Source organism: Colossoma macropomum, unplaced genomic scaffold, assembly GCF_904425465.1.
Source record: "Colossoma macropomum unplaced genomic scaffold, Colossoma_macropomum, whole genome shotgun sequence".
Classification (NCBI taxonomy): domain Eukaryota; kingdom Metazoa; phylum Chordata; class Actinopteri; order Characiformes; family Serrasalmidae; genus Colossoma; species Colossoma macropomum.
This window is the reverse complement of record NW_023495881.1, coordinates 14,358-31,191: the sequence shown is the minus strand read 5'-3', so window position 1 is coordinate 31,191 and position 16,834 is coordinate 14,358. Positions and strand designations below refer to the sequence as shown.

At 37.4% G+C, this 16,834-nt stretch overlaps 3 gene segments (V, D, J or C); all 3 read left to right on the top strand.

Annotated features, from left to right (window-relative positions):
* The first annotated feature begins 3,719 nt into the window (after window positions 1-3,719).
* LOC118803291 lies at window positions 3,720-4,220 on the top strand. The segment is given in 2 exon segments: window positions 3,720-3,762; window positions 3,901-4,220. Coding segments are annotated over 2 exon segments (363 nt in total).
* Window positions 4,221-6,123: 1,903 nt separating this feature from the next.
* Window positions 6,124-6,581, top strand: LOC118803286. The segment is given in 2 exon segments: window positions 6,124-6,166; window positions 6,263-6,581. Coding segments are annotated over 2 exon segments (362 nt in total).
* Window positions 6,582-9,187: 2,606 nt separating this feature from the next.
* Window positions 9,188-16,143, top strand: LOC118803290. The segment is given in 3 exon segments: window positions 9,188-9,230; window positions 9,360-9,674; window positions 15,830-16,143. Coding segments are annotated over 3 exon segments (672 nt in total).
* Window positions 16,144-16,834: the final 691 nt, after the last annotated feature.

Here is a 16,834-nt window from a genome sequence, read left to right as displayed (position 1 = left end):
TAACAATCTTTGCTTGGTTGGACAAGCTTTACAGAATGGTGGCAAAATATCCATTCTACCCAGTGGGAAATTGATATATACAGTCAAATTCAGAAATATTGGCACCCCTCAAGAAAGTGAGCAAAAACATTAATTAAACATAGGTAATACATGCAATGATTCTATTCAATTCAATGTGCATTCAGTAAAAGGAATTCCTGCAAAAGTGTTGTTGTGTTTTTGGAATGGTTGATTCTGTTAAAAAAATGTGTGGCAAAATTATTGGCACCCTTAAGGAATATTATAAATAAAATCAAGTTGGGTCTAGGAACTTGTTGTCTATGACCATTTCATGTTTCTCCAGAACATAAATAGGAAGTAACACACAGATAAATTACCTTTGTCATTCATCCACATGGGTAAAACACAAGAGCTCTCAGGTCAAATGAGAAAGAAGGCTATTGAGCTTCATAGTTTGGGGAAAAAATTGGTCAGCATTTGAAATTACCAGTAAGCACAATCGGGGCCATAGTAAAAAGTTTCAAAAGCATGCAATAGTTAAGAATTTTCCAGGAATGGGGCGTATCCGCATACTGCCCTCATGTGCATTGAAGAGGACGCTAAAAAAGGCAAAGAAAAGCCGTTTCACAATTGCGAAGATTAGTTGCATATTGGGGTTTCACCATTTCAAAATCACAAATGAGGTGCCTCCTCCATGACCAGGATTTTGGATCAGTTTTATGAATGAGAAGCCCTTCCTGAGACCACGACAAAAATCCTAGTGTCTCAACTTTGCCAAGCAACATTGGAATTACATTTGGAATCACGTATTGTGGTCAGAAGAGAATAAATGAGCTCTCTGGCCATGCACACCATCGAAAAACATGGACAGAGAACAAAGAATGACACCTTGTACCCACAGTAAAATATGGTGGTGGCTGATTGATGCTTTGGGGGTGTTTTGCTACCAGTGGTCCAGTGGCTCTTGTTAAGGTCAGTTGCATAACAAATTCCATTCAATACCAGAACATTTTAGCTAAAAAATCTGGGTGCTTCTGCTAGAAGGCCAAAACAGGGCCATGCTTGGGTCTGCCAACAAGACAATGACCCAACACACGTCAAAACTGACACGGTTGCAGTAACACAAAATCAATGTTTTCAATGGTCCTCTAAGTTTCCAGACTTGAACTCATCAATGGTCTCAACTGAAGAGGTCATGGAAGTCTGGTCCAAGATCCCTCTGCAAGTGTTCTCCAACTTTGCAAAACACTACAGGAAGAGGCAGAGTGCTGTAATTCTCGCCAGGGGCGGCTGTATATTTTAGGAATCTGCATTTTTTATGAAAATTTCTGTTACTAAAGGACACCTTTATTTTATCTCAAAAACCATTTTGACAATAAACACATGAAGCTTACCCGTTTGTTTAAGCCCGAAATATCACTCATTACATGTGTGGTTCTTTTTATATGTTAATTTTAGCTTGTTATCATGAAGGATGCCAGTATTTCTGGAGCTGTTTGTACATATTAGAAAATCCCTTTAGTGTCAGAACCAAATAATACACAGCTGGAACTGCAGCTTCTGTAGAGTAACAGTATGAAAAGATGTTTAGTCAGGAGATACTAAGTTTCCCAGTGAGTTTCTGATATATACAGCTTATTTGCTTTACAATCAATTAACTCAATTCTCAAGCTTCTCCTGGAGGTGAATGAATTTAAGCTGCTCCATAATGGCTGCTGAATTTGCAAGCACGGAATCTTTTAGAACTGACGGTTAGTCAGAAACACAAAACCAAAATCAGTTCAGCAGATATGCATCGTCACTGTCAGAACAGAGCCTTTCTCCATTTTTGTGTTTTTTACTGATTTCTATCATTTGAAAATGCCAGCTGCCTTTTGTACTCAATCAAAATTTCATGACAAACAGACCAACATAGATGATACAGATGGAATGCAGAACATTTGCGAGGGAATGCAATGTCAACTTTTTTTTTTTTTTATCATGGCCCCTTAGGGGCTCCGTAAAAGGCTTATGAATCTAAACAAATAATTTAAACCATTTATCTTGGCAAGAAAAAACACATTGTCATAAAATCACCACTTAAATATTGTAGGATACTTCTGCACAGTACTGTGTATTTCCCTCAAGTTTTGTATGTAAATCTTACAAACACTTAAAATTACTTACCATATTAGACAAGGTTCACCACTGTAGAGCAATTGTGCCCTTCTATTAGGACTGGGATCCACTGCTTTTACATGACAGCTGAAAAACAGTGGGACTGAAAGACATTTCAGCAGTACTGTCTCTGAACACTAGGGGGAGATCACTGAGCTCAACCTTTATTCATGCAAAATATAGTAGTGGATGATAGTTTTACTGAACTAACCCTATTGGCCACAGTGTTTATGTAAAACTACATTAGTATTCCAGGCTCCACATAAAAATCAACTCATTGCCTGATGCTTGTATTACTTCATACTCCAGAAGTGAAGTAGTGAATTAGCCATCGAAGAGTTTAGTTATGGGGTTTAGGATTGCTCAGTGCTGCATTGTTATGCTATATAATCACATGACAGTTACTGACTTACATTAGTTGCATTACACAAATCTCTCTATCATCATCATCATCATCATCATCATCATCATCTGTTGCATCATAACCCTATATCTTCCCCAAACTGACTACTTTGCTTTATGATTTTGTTTTTTATTTAATTTGACCAACAAGACACACGGCAAGATCATTTCAACAGACTCATCCATAAACACTCTGACTAGAGAGATCATCTGAAAGGGTGGAAACTAAACTGAAAAAGCTTCTAATAAAGCACCAATCCACTGCAGGCTCTGTTACCGTGGAAGGGGTGTTGTTAGGCACCATGTAAAATGGAGTAAAATCAATGTAAAACACAGCATTGAGTGAACTGTTCTACAAAACAGTAAAATTCATGTCATACATTATATTATTAATCACAACAAACAGTTCTTCCACCAAGCAAAGCAAATTATAAATGTCTTTACAGAACATTTTTTTTTTTTATGTGTGCAAATTCTTTGTGCTTCTTTTTTTTTCAAAAATACATGGTAGCCCACTCAATGTCAATATTTTTTTTTCCATTTTATGAGGAGCAAATGACATCTATTAGCACTAAAAGACATTTTGCCAGTTTGATTGCCTTTTTGAGGCACAACGACACATCAAAATCCTAAATAAAATGCTGGGTGAATAGTTTTTGTGAATAATAAGTTCTATTTCCATGCTGGTTATTTACATTGTGTTCAGTGTGTAACAACCTTTAGATTACAGTAGATTTGGTTATGGTTGCCAAGTAACATAACAATCAATGATTACTCAATCATAAGTTAAATTTTTAAACTCTATTTTATTGCATGATTGCTAAAAATCAATGGGCTTTTATTTTAATTATTTGTAGTTTTCATTTCCTACCGACATTTAACAATATAACATCCTCATCTGCTTTCACTCTCTACACATTTACATTTTCAGCTAAACAATTCCAGCAACCTGGAATTCCTCCCTGTCTTCCTCCAAACCACTACTAAGGCTCTACAATGACATGATACAGTTATTTTTAAAATATATGGCTGTCATGAAACTGATGGTGGTGATGTTTATCATGTGAACTCTATGCAAAGTGACTCAGTCCTTCTGTACTAAAAGCAGCTTCTTGCTTTCACTTCACTGCAGATCAGGACAGCATCTTCAACAGACAGCCATGTTCTACACGTTTCTGCTATTGCTGACCACAGCAGCAACCAGTGAGTCTCTTTATGGACTGGAATAAAAACAATTATCAGTATAAACCACACAATTTATTCTTATTAATGTAAAGTTGCAGAACTCCTTGTTTGTATGGTATAAATCATCAAAATTATATTTGTCTTTCTTTGTTCCAGGTGTGAAATGTGTTGATCTAGTTCAGCCGAGTTCAGAGCTTATAAAGCCAGGAGGGTCTCTGACCATCAGCTGTAAAGTATCTGGTTATTCAGTTACTGATAACAGCTACGCAACAGGTTGGATTCGACAGCCTGCAGGGAAAACCCTGGAGTGGATAAACTACATCTATGGTGGTGGGAGCACTTACAAACAAGAGTCTCTGAAAAGCAAGTTCAGTGTTTCTAAAGACGCCTCCAGCAGCACAGTGACTTTACAAGGACAGAACATGCAGCCTGAAGACACAGCTGTGTATTATTGTGTAAGGAGACCAGCACAGTGATGGAAACACACTGAAGACCCTGACAAAAACACTTGCACATACAGCATTCACACACACAGCTAAAGAAATATGCCAGCATATGCATATTAATAAAATATGAAAGATAAAATGTATTTTATTCATGCTAACATTCATGTCCAAAAAAAGTGACTTATTAAGGTGCTGGGTCAACAGACCAGCTTTAATCTGCTTTGGTACAGATTCTACAAGTCTCTAAAACTGTGCTAAAGGAGTGGAACACCGTTCTTCCAAAAGATATTCCCTCAATTGGTGTTTTGATGATGGTGGTGGAGAACGCTGCCTAACTCTTTGGTCCAAAATCTAACACAGGTGTTCACCTACATTCAGATCTTGTAACTACCAGGGTGGCAATATTATTTCTGTACTCATCTAACCATTCAGTGACCTCTCATGCCCTGTGTACTGGGGCACTGCCATCCTGGAAGAGGCCACTCCCTTTAGGATAGAATCATGTGAGAATAATTTTGGATTGATTTGCAGTGACCTTGCCCTCTAATAGCACAAATGGACCCAAACCATGCCAACAAAATGCCAGAGAAGGTAACAGCATGTATCATTCTCTAGGTGCCCTTGCCCCTTCAGAAAATGGTGAAGGACATCCATTTGACCAGATTACTTTTTTCACATCTCTGTAGGCCAGTCTTGATTATTTCTGCACCACTGCAGTCTTAAATGGTCATTCATGTTTCTGATGAGTTTATTCACTGCCTACTAAAATTCCTGTCTATATAGTTGTGGATGGAAACATCATGTTCACTGAATTCACGCTTTCAATCACAATGTCCAACCCTATTTACTGAGGTCTACATGCAGACGTCTCTTTAGTCACTGTGCCTATTTAAACACTGGCCAGTTGACCAGTCTTTGCTGACTCCTGCCCTCAGCACTCCAATGGTAAGACCTCTTTCAGTCATTAAGATCCTTTCCTCTTGACATCTGATCCAAAATCTTGGTCAGCTTGGCCTGCTCAGCATTTTTGCAGACCCCAGAGCACTGAATAACTGCTGAATTGTTTCATACAGCACATAGGTCTAGAAGCAGTAACACTGACATGGTGGTGGTGTGTTAGTGTGTGTTGTGCTTGTATGAGTGGATCAGACACAGCAGACACCTTAGTGTCACTGCTGGACTGAGAATAGTCCACCAACTAAAAATATCCAGCCAACAGCGTCCTGTGGGCAGCGTCCTGTGACCAATGTCCTGTGACCACTGATGAAGGATTAGAGGATGACCAACATAAACTGTGCAGCAGCAGATGAGCTATCGACTCTGACTTTACATCTACACAGTGAACTGACAAGGTAGGAGTGTCTAATAGAGTGGACAGTGAGTGGACACAGTGTTTAAAAACTCCAGCAGCATTGTTGTGTCTGATCCACTCAGACCAGCACAACACACACTAACACACCACCACCACTGCAGTGCTGAGAATGATCCACCACCCAAATAGTACCTGCTCTGTGAGGGTCCATGGGGCCCTGATCACTGAAGAACAGGGTAAAAGGGGGCTAACAAAGTATGCAGAGAAACAGATGGACTACAGTCTGTAACTGTAGAACTACAAAGTGCTCCTATATAGTAAGTGGAGCTGATAAAATGGACAATGAGTGTAGAAACAAGGAGGCGGTCAGAATGTTATTCCTGATTAGAATATATAAGAGAAATCAATGATATTCTCTTTAATCATTAGGTGGGATATTTTTGTTTTACTACATCACTACCACTGACCATCCCACAGTGTTCTTATGCTGTTGTTTCTCCTCCCTAATTTTGAAACATGCTCTCCTCCTCCTTGACTTGAAATAACGCAGTCTAATGCAGTCTGGCAAAAGGTCGCATCAGCTTGAGCTTCTAACATCAAACGACAGCTCCAGCTTCCACCATGCTGCCTGCTGCACTGCTGATACTTCTGGCAACTTTACCCTGTAAGAAAACCAGTGTTTGAGTCCAGATATCTGAGCAGACATTTGAATATTAATCAAACCAAATTTGTGTTTAAAATGTTCTTATTCTATTTGTAGGTTTCCACTGTGGCATTGAGCTCACTCAGCCAAATACAGTGTCCATACAGCCTGGTCAGTCATTGTCCATCACCTGTAAGTCTCTGGATATTCACTGTCTGACAGCAGCTACTGCACAGGATGGATACGGCAGGTTTCTGTTTCTGGAGGAAGAGCTCTGGAGTGGATTGGATACATATGTTATACCGGGGGCACATACTATAAAGATTCACTGAAACATAAATTCAGCATCAGCAGAGACACTTCCAGCAGCACAGTGACACTGCAAGGACAGAGCGTTCAGCCTGAAGACACAGCTGTGTATTACTGTGCCCGTTAGGCACAAACATGCAGAACATAAGAGTGGCTGTACAAAACATCACAGATGAACTACAGTCTCAGACACATCCACACATATGAGGATATTTGGCCTCTCGTCTCCGTCTTTTCATATGGACGTGGAAGTTTTTGCAAAATCATCATGTTCTTAGCTTGAGCATATTGGTTGCTGTTTCTTTAATTAAGCATATGGTCAGGTTGTTTCTGTATCTAGGCAGTTTGGCGGTAAAAACGTTTATAACTGAATTTAGCTTTATTTTTTTCATCAACTTGCATTTCGGAGGCATCAAGACCTATGTTTATTTCTTTTAAATGGGTTTTATTCTAAAGATATGAAGATATAATCATTAAGCAAAGCCAGATTAACACTCAAAAAAATCCCTAATTCAAATGGAGTGAAAAAGCTAGAAAACTCAGTTTCTTTGCTTTGTTTTGGAGACAGTGGCAAATCCGTGACAACATAAATAAACCTGTGGCAGGAAAGGGTGGCCTGTTTTTCCTTTTTGTTGTTTAAGCTTTTATTTTCTGGCAGAAATCAGTTTGAATTTGTGGAAACCATCTGATAGCCTTCATGTAAAAACCTGTTGTGTTTGTAACATGACAATCTCACATTGTATCATGTTCTTGTGCAATGCATATGTTTTACGAAGTTCTTCTTAAGGTGATGTGACATAAAATTGTATAAATTTTCATGCTCTGCTGTGTTCAAATGCTCATTTTTGTGTTCTTTTGTGGATAGAGAGATTTTCAAAAATGCTGTTGGTTTGGACTAAGAGTTGTTTGAAAACAGACAAAAAAAATAGAATAAATCAAATATCTAGGTACATGTGGTCAAAGCCTTAAATCAATGAGGGACATATTGTATATGTTTATTGCAATATAATTGTTTTTTATTTGTTTATTTTTAGTGATATGAATGCAGTGCAGTATCATTTACAAATGAATATACACTCCACAGACTTTCACAAAATCCCTACATTATACATTATATATTCTTGTACTTACTGTGACCAATCTTTCCCATTATATAATATTACTAGTATGAAACAATTAATATGATAATTATATCATTAATAATGTGTAGTTATCTTTACCTTCAGAAAAGGCCTAAGAGTAGGCAATCTTTAGAGAAGAATATCTGACAAATATATCTATATATCTATTATAATATATCTATAAAAGTAACCTTTTAGTATAAAGGGAAATGCTCTTATTGAGCCTTAACAAGTGAATCGTCGGTAATTTACAAATTATTCATTACTATATTATTACACATTATTATTCATTACTATATTATCACACAATAGCGTGAAAAAAAGCATTTCCAGAGCACTTGTATTTGTATATTATTCATCATAATCTTTTAGTTGTCCATCATTGTACCCTTATTGTGCCTTTTCAAGCCAATAGTTGTTAACTAACTTATCAAGCCAATGACATAGTAACTAATATGCTGCTTATGACTACATTATAACGTAGTAACTAGAGTGAATTAAGCATTTGCCAGAGCATTATTATCTGATTATTACATAGTGTGTCTTTGTTGCATCTGGTTTAAAATGCATTTCACTTCAGTAAGTTGTGTTCTCATGACAGAAAAGAAAAATGAATAACAGAGGCTTTGCACTCAAATATTCTCAGGAAAAAGGTACTGAGACTGAGAAAACACCTTTCATTTGTTACTACAACACAATAATACACAAATAAAAGTGCTCTGGAAAATGCTTACTTCACTTTAATTATTGCTTAATAATGTAATAATAAGCAGCCATTTAATAACTAACTGCTGGATTGTTAAGGCTGGCTTAATAAGCACATTACACAGACAATATAATGTTCTCAAAACAAAGGGAAAAAGAAAGAAAAAAAAAGAAAATTAAATAATTATTTTTATGAAATGATGTTAAATGTACATTTTTTTTATAATTTGTATTTATAATAAGTCTGTAGATGTGTGGACATTTCAGAGAAGGGGGCATAGTCATGTTGAAGTAATCAACCCTATAGCAGCAAGTGGTGGTCTTTTTCTGCTATTTAAGCTGTTATATTCTGGCAGAAATCACACTTTGAATTTCTGCAAAATAATACTCTGTTGTGCAGCATTTTGCATGACAGTTGTTGTTATCTTTTACGTTTGCTATACACATAAATGTTATAAGAGAATTCTTACACTGTCTTAAAACTGGAATGTGGAATGTGTCACAGATTCTGTCATAAGTTTTTAAACTCTACTTGATTGCATGATTGCTACGACTGGGGCTTTTTTAAATTGTCTGTAGATTTTCAATGCCTACTGACTACTCATGTGCTATTATTCTCTCCACATTTACATGCTCAACTGAACAATTCCAGCAACGTGTGATGCCTCCCTGTCATTATCCAAACCACAAGAGGGCAGCTGAATACAGAGGCTGTACAGTCACTAACTTCATATGATATATGGTACAGATATTTTAAAAATGTATGGTTGTCATCACGCTGATGGGTGAGTTTTTATCATGACCGTGTGAACTGTATGCAAAGTGACTTAGTCCTCCTGTTTATATCAAAAGGATCTTGTTCCTTTCACTTCACTGCAGATCAGGACAGCATCTTCAACAGACAGTCATGTTCTACATATTTCTGCTATTGCTGACCACAGCAGCAACCTGTGAGTCTCTTTCTGGACTGGAATACAAACATTGAGCAACACAAACCACACAATTTATTACTATTTGTACCTCACATGTCTAAACATGCTGTAAATGAGTGAGATCATCTTTGTCTTTCTTTGTTCCAGGTGTGAAATGTGATATTGGACTAATTCAGCCGAGTTCAGAGCTTATAAAGCCAGGAGGGTCTCTGACCATCAGCTGTAAAGTATCTGGTTATTCAGTTACTGATGATAACTATGCGACAGGTTGGATTCGGCAGCCTGCAGGGAAAACTCTGGAGTGGATAATCCACATCTGGGGTGGTGGGAGTATTTACCAAAAAGAGTCTCTGAAAAGCAAGTTCAGTATTTCTAAAGACTCCTCCAGCAGCACAGTGACTTTACAAGGACAGAACATGCAGCCTGAAGACACAGCTGTGTATTACTGTGCCCGTTATAGAGGCACAACCATGCAAAACATAAGAGTTCCTGTACAAAAACTTCAAAGATGGACAATCTCAGACACATTCTCAGCACCATTGCTGAGCTTCTTGTTTGTCAGTGTTGGGAATAAAAAAAGCCAAGGAAGCCTCAACAACTAAATACACACTGTAAATAAAATATTTATACTATCAACATACTGTAAAATGACATGGTGAATATCATTTTTTTTTAATTGTATTGAAACACTGTTGTTGTTAATTTACAGAAATAGTATGTGAATTCACAGAAACAAATGGTCACCTTAATTTCACAGATATTTGCACTTATTTTTTTGTACTTATTACTGCTGTTATGGAAAAATGCCATATATCAGAATAAATAGTTTAACTAGTGAGTAGTTTAATCACAAAGTATTTCTATATAAAAAAAAATGCAAGATGTCATATGCTGTAATGAGTTGTCATGACACGTTTTGTTCAATAATATAACAGTGTCATGTTATCAGTAATGATAATTGTCACATGATGTCATAATGTATGATGTCATGACGGCTTATGACACATGCTAATTTTTACTGTTTAAACTTTTGCTGTCATCACCAATATAATGGGATCTATAATGATAATTACTGCTAGTTATAACATGATACTGTTATATTACAGAACAATATCCATCATGAGAACTAACAGTTTAGTACATCTGCCATGACATGTTAGTGGCATTGTTAATGTCAGTCTTAGGTAGCAGGGTTCAAGTAAAGTGAAGTTGTCTTTATAATATGATGCCAAAATAACTCTGCAGAGCGCAGGACATGCAGACAGGACTTTTCCTTTATAAACACAGACTCTAACTGCATTATTGTCAATTTGGTTCTGCAGCAACTTTTCTGCAGCAACCATGAAACCAATAATCATTTACCACTGTATTTTCACATTAATGACTAAATAAAGTCAGATGTACAGCTTTACAAAGACTCCTTGAGGGACTCTCTTTCAGCCTCACTGGTCTGTATTTAACAAAATACATTGGCGATGCTGGATGCAGGACCTTCTGAACAATCTGGTCTCAACTGGGTTTCTGTAATAATATATAGGTAACATCAGTGCCAGAACATCCCCAGTTTTTCTGCTGATGAACCCTTCAGAGGGCGGGACATGCAAATGAATCTTTCCTTTATAAACACAGACTCTAACTACATTATTCTCACTTTGATTATACTTTTCAGCAGCAACCATGAAACCAAGAACCATTCACTACTTTCTATTCACATTAATGACTGTAATCAGTGAGTAGCTCATCTGAGAATCTTTATTCATGTCATTTGTGTGTTTGTGTGAGATTGTGTGTCAGTGTTTGAACTGAATTGATTAACTGAGCATTTATTTGACAGGTTGTAGATGTCAGACACTGACTGAGTCAGAGCCAGCGCTCATTAAACCTGGAGGATCTCACACTCTCACCTGCACCTTCTCTGGAATTGATCTTAGTGTTGCAGATATATGCTGGATTAGACAGGCTTCCGGAAAAGGGCTTGAATGGATCTTGCGTATTACAGCTCCAAAAGGTGGCAGTCAATATTACTCTCAGTCTGTTGAGGGAAGATTCACCACCTCGAGAGAAAACAGTAAGAAGCAGGTGTATCTGCACATGAGCAGCCTGAAGACAGAAGACACTGCTGTTTATTACTGTGCAAGAATATACACACTGATACAAGACACTACAGTGCTGTACAAAAACTCCCAATTACGGGATTAAACTTAAGATCATGATATAATTCAATCTAGCTGCACACAGTGAGGGCTAGTACAGATGATAAAATTTATTTTCTACCTATAAAGGCGCTAAGTAGGGTTGCAACACTGTTGTGATCATGTTTATCATAACTATTAAAAATGAGTATGGCAAAAGTTGATCCATCATTTACAGAACTCTAGAAATGCTCTTTAATTTCATAAGATCCACATAGTCCTTCTAACAGATTGTAATATAGTTGAGGAATTATAAGAGGCAATATGGCATCTATTGATTGATTAAAAAAATGCTCTGTAGTGCTCGATATAACTGTCAAGTTCTATAACCCGAAGCCCACAATTTGCAGGTAAACATGTAGTTGACTTCTAGCCTTCATAACTTCAGAACGGTTTAAGCTACAGACATGGCACACATATCAGCAGACCCTTCACTGACTAGCTAGTATGGCATCAAGCAACATCATCAACCTATGACGTCAGCATCAGTGAGTAATTCGCCTCAGAAAATCACCAAAATCTTGACCTTATTACTCTGTTTTTTGGCCTTCTTATTCCAACAAAGGGTTAAAACAGCGACATGATTCACACATCAGATCACTCATCAGACACTGCCCTCACCATCTGGAGTTATTTCAGCCACCTGTGACCATCCATCAGCCAAAGGGTTCTAAGGGTTAATGCTTTGTAATGTTCATATGATCCATGTTGTCATTCTGACAGATTGTAATACACTAAGGGAGGTGTAGTGGTCAGTGTGGCCTCTCTTGTGTCATTTTAAAAAACTGCTCTATAATATTTAATAGTGTTTAGTTTATTCCGACAATCATTCTGACAGATCATAATACATTAGAGGAAGTGTAGGGGCGATATGTTTTTATTCTTTTCATGTAAAAAGCTGTAACGTTTTTGAATGTTTATATGATCCCTGCTGTCATTCTGACAGACTGTAATACACTACAGGAGGTATAGGAGGGGATATGGCTCTGTAATGCTGTATAATGTGTATATGACGCACATGGTCATTTTGACAGAATGTAATATACTACAGGACATGTAAGGTAGCAGGTTTAAAAAGATTCGTTTGGGACAGACTTGCTCGTTGTACAGCCTAGGTGTGTACCATAGCTGGTGAAATTATACTGATCATACTTGTTCTTCTAAAATGAGCTGATTTTCAAATGCATTTTAACTCACAAGTGAATATCTTTCATCTCTCTCATGCTCTTCAGCAAGGCCGTAACTAGCTATGAGGACACCGAGGTCCGGGCCTTAGTTGTTTCAGAAGGATTTCATTTATTTATTTGCTTTTCTCCATTCATGAGATTAAATGTAGAAACAGTGCAGTTATGATAATACAGTAGTCCACTCAGAGGCTTAGCCACAGTATCACAGGCCCACCCAAATGGGGACGAAATATTTATTACACCTCATTTTTTAAAATAAGGAAACCTGATATGTTGTGCTCACTGTATCATGGCCAACTCAAATGCCTGGCTCCACCTTATCTTCCCAACCCTCCAATAACTGCTTGGCAACATTGCTATCCACAGTTGCTTTGGTGCCTGTCTAATTTGTAACTAGCGGTAGGACACCGAGGCCCACGTTATTACTCAATGGGCAGTGACGGGTTCTCAGCTGACCTCATAACAGCCATGGTTCGGCCATAGACTTGACGGTCCTCTCTGTTTATCTCTGTAAGAGACGCTTTGCTGCCCAGACAAGCAGAGTAACTTCTTGAGATGTTCAGGTATGCAGCACACATGCTATACGCTAACATATAATGTTGTAATAATAAAACTTTAGTTAGCTAAAAGTTTATGAGCACAATTAGCACATTAAGATTGAAAAAATGTATTTCTTTTGTTTGGACTACAATGGTATATGTTTAAACTGTGCTTTTTCAGTAATTCAGTATCAGTGAGGACAGAGATGCAAAAGAGACAAGCAAAAAGAGAGAGAGAGAGAGAGAGAGAGAGAGAGAGAGAGAGAGAGAGAGAGAGAGAGAGAGAGAGATGACATCTTCCATGACATGATGTAGGTGAAGGCCTTCAAATTAAACACAACTGATTTAAACCTCAGCTTCACAGCAGAATTAGGTTTCCGGGTAAAAATAAAATAATCCTCCTTTGCAGTAAAATAAAGGTCTGCTAATCGTTCAACACGGTTTTGACTATAAAAAGTCTTAAATGCTGAAGTTAATGTAGCCTATATCTGCTAATTCACCCTTTACCCTGAAGGCTGGTGAGCAGACTGCTGGTCATCATTGCAACACAGACAACAATCTCACCAAGCTAGTAGCTAATGAAAGATTTAAGATGAACATTGATTATTTGGAGACAAATGGATTTATTTATAATCACTCAGCAGGTTTTCTGAGAAGTTTGGTCTGCACCGTGAAACTGTCAAACACTAAAAAGTTGTGAAGCTGAAGAGTTTCTCATTCGAATTTTCCCGTTCCACCTTAAATGGTACAATAGTAATATTCGGGCGCCATTTAATATGAAACGAGAAAATTTGAACAAGAAGCTGGCAAATGAGAAGCGACTTTAGACTCGCAAAAAATGGATTGCTGAGAGACATTTACTCAAAAGTAGAACAGTTTTTTTGTGAAAAGTTTCCTGCCAGAGATGTGAGAAAAGTGGCTATAGGTGAGCTAAAGCTTAAAGCAGAGCAAAGTTGAAAATTGATTTAGTACAGGTTTCAACATGTATTTTCAGCTGACAATAAACATATAAATACATGGTTAAATGGATAATTAAATAAACTTAGACAGGGTAACTGGAGTTAAATCAGTTTATGGAAGAGTAATAGCAGTTTATGGAAGAATGGAGGGATGAGGAAGGAACAGATGAAAGGAAAAAAAAATAACAGCTCATACTGACAGGCAATTTGAACCGGAAGTTATATGAACAAAGGGGGTCTCTGACTTTTGCACAGTACTGCTTATATATTTCTAATACTGTTCTCTATTATGAAGATTTGTTTTATACTTCCAAATAATTAAATCTAACACATTTTCTTTCTCTTCTTTTGATATACACTGACACTGATAGAGATGTCTGGTACTGAATCTGATAATATTGATAACTTTTACATGTACAAACATTTAACATCCTCTACACCAGCTCTGTAATATGAAATGTATCACAATGCAGTACCTATTTCAGCCTGTAGAGGGCAACCCGTGTCCTATCATTCTAGCCAGTTCAGTTCATCAAGATAAACATTCAGTTCAGGTTTAACACATTTACAATTTCTGTCTGCTTAATGTTTCAAAGATGCTGCACTGAAATCTGAAAAAGCTGAAAACTGATTTGCTGGACAGAAAAAGTAATACTAGATATTGATGGTAGTGTTGCGTATTCCTAACAGCCAAAAACCACAATCATATTCATAACCATACACCATACTTTACTGTATGAGAAATGCAGGTTTTTTGCACTTATTGCAGTTTTACACTGTTCAACATTATCAGTTGACTAAGTTTCTGTGAAATGGCTCATAAATCATTATCCAGTCCCTTTTTGCTTGAACCTCAACATGTTCTGTTATCTAGCACAGCCCACATGAGAACCAGTTCCATTCCTGACATTCAGCCCTTTTTCATCACCTGTAGAGTATCTGGAGCGTCTGTACTGTAATTCACTACAGGAAGTGTAGGGGGCGGTATGGCTTATATTGTTTCATTCTATTCTATAATGCTTTATAATGTGCCCGTGATTGACATGGTCATTCTGAGACATTGCAATGTTCTACATGAAAGGTAAGGGCTGATATGGCTTTTGACCACATAGAGGGCGCTAGTAGTGCATCTCTTGAACACTAAAAGGAGAAATGGGACATGATACGGCATCACAGAGTGAAAACTGTAGAAAATGTAATGACTCTATTAGTTAAGAAACTGAAGTTAAAACTTCCTTCAGTTGCATCCAACAACACCTGTAGTCTGGAGACACAGCTGTGTTTTGATTTGTTTGACAGACATCTATGGTGTCAAAACCATCAGTAACTTCTGTCCAATTATGTAAATGTTGATCTCAGAGGACCTCAGTGTGTGCAGACATTAATGATCCCTGATCATATGTATTGGTTAAAGTAGTGTATAAGACTACAGTGGAAGAGAAGGCAGAGAAGTGGGTGGGGCTATTTAGAAGAAGAATTCAGAATGAAAGACCCAAATATTGTATGCAAACTCACTGTCCTTTACAAGCTTTATATTCTCAGTCATCACTCAGTCTTTATGATATCCTGCTTGATGGTCATCACTCTGCTACCTGGACAATGGAAGTGAAGATCTTCTGGAGTTTTATTTTACTGTCTCTCACTACAAGTAAAGATCCTGATGGGCTGATTTTCTACTGAATGTTTTTCATTCTGCATTAAAAATTATAATATTTTATTCATTGCTTTGTTTTCCTTAAGAATGTTGGAGTCAAACGCTGATCCAGTCTGAAGCAGTGGTCATTACACCTGGTGGATCTCATACACTGACCTGTACAGCATCCAGTCTAGACTTTGATGGCTACTGGATGGTCTGGGTCAGACAGGCTGCTGGAAAAGGCTTAGAATGGTTGGCATTAATCAGATATGACAGTCAGACCAAGACTTACTCTCAGTCTGTCCAAGGAAGGTTCACCATCTCCAGAGACAACAGCAAAGACCAGCTGTATCTGCACATGAACAGCGTGAAGAACGAAGACACTGCTGTGTATCACTGTGCTCGACAGCCACACTGACACAAGAGTTTACAGAGCTGTACAAAAATTTCATCATTTCCAATTATTAGATTTCAGTCAGTGCAGCTAGAGCTTTCATTCAATACAATTAGAGCTAATGTGTGTTTTTTTTTATTTAAACTTTTTTTTCAAAAACATGATTTACTGTTCTGTACTCTCACTTTTTGTTATGTATTATTGATTTAATTAACACCAGGAATAATTATTTCTACTACAGTAAGACCATCTAGAGTAATGAACACTGAAGGGAGTGCATAAAAACATAATTTTATACAGTAAGTTGCTATGTAATACTGGCTAATTCTATTTATAAGTTAAACAGCCTCGCTTATAATTCGACAGAATGAAAATAATCATTGAACAATCCACTTTACTCAATTCCTGCAGTAATCAATCATACAAGATATGTTGTGTTTCCAAAGCTTGCTTCTTTAGTGTCAAAGCTACGAAGGTAATGTTGCTAACAAACACTGTAGAAGTCAATAGTCACCCAAGTCTTTTCTGTAAATATAACCCAAAGCTTCTCTCGCACCACTCAATACCACATCCAGGTCTTCTTGCAGATTGGTTGATGTGGTTTAGGATACATTATGACTTACTGTGAGCTATGGAAATGAATAAAACGTGATGTGCCTGCACACAGAGGCGAGTAGGAAATTGGAACAAAACCTGCTGTCTAAAATGAATGTCG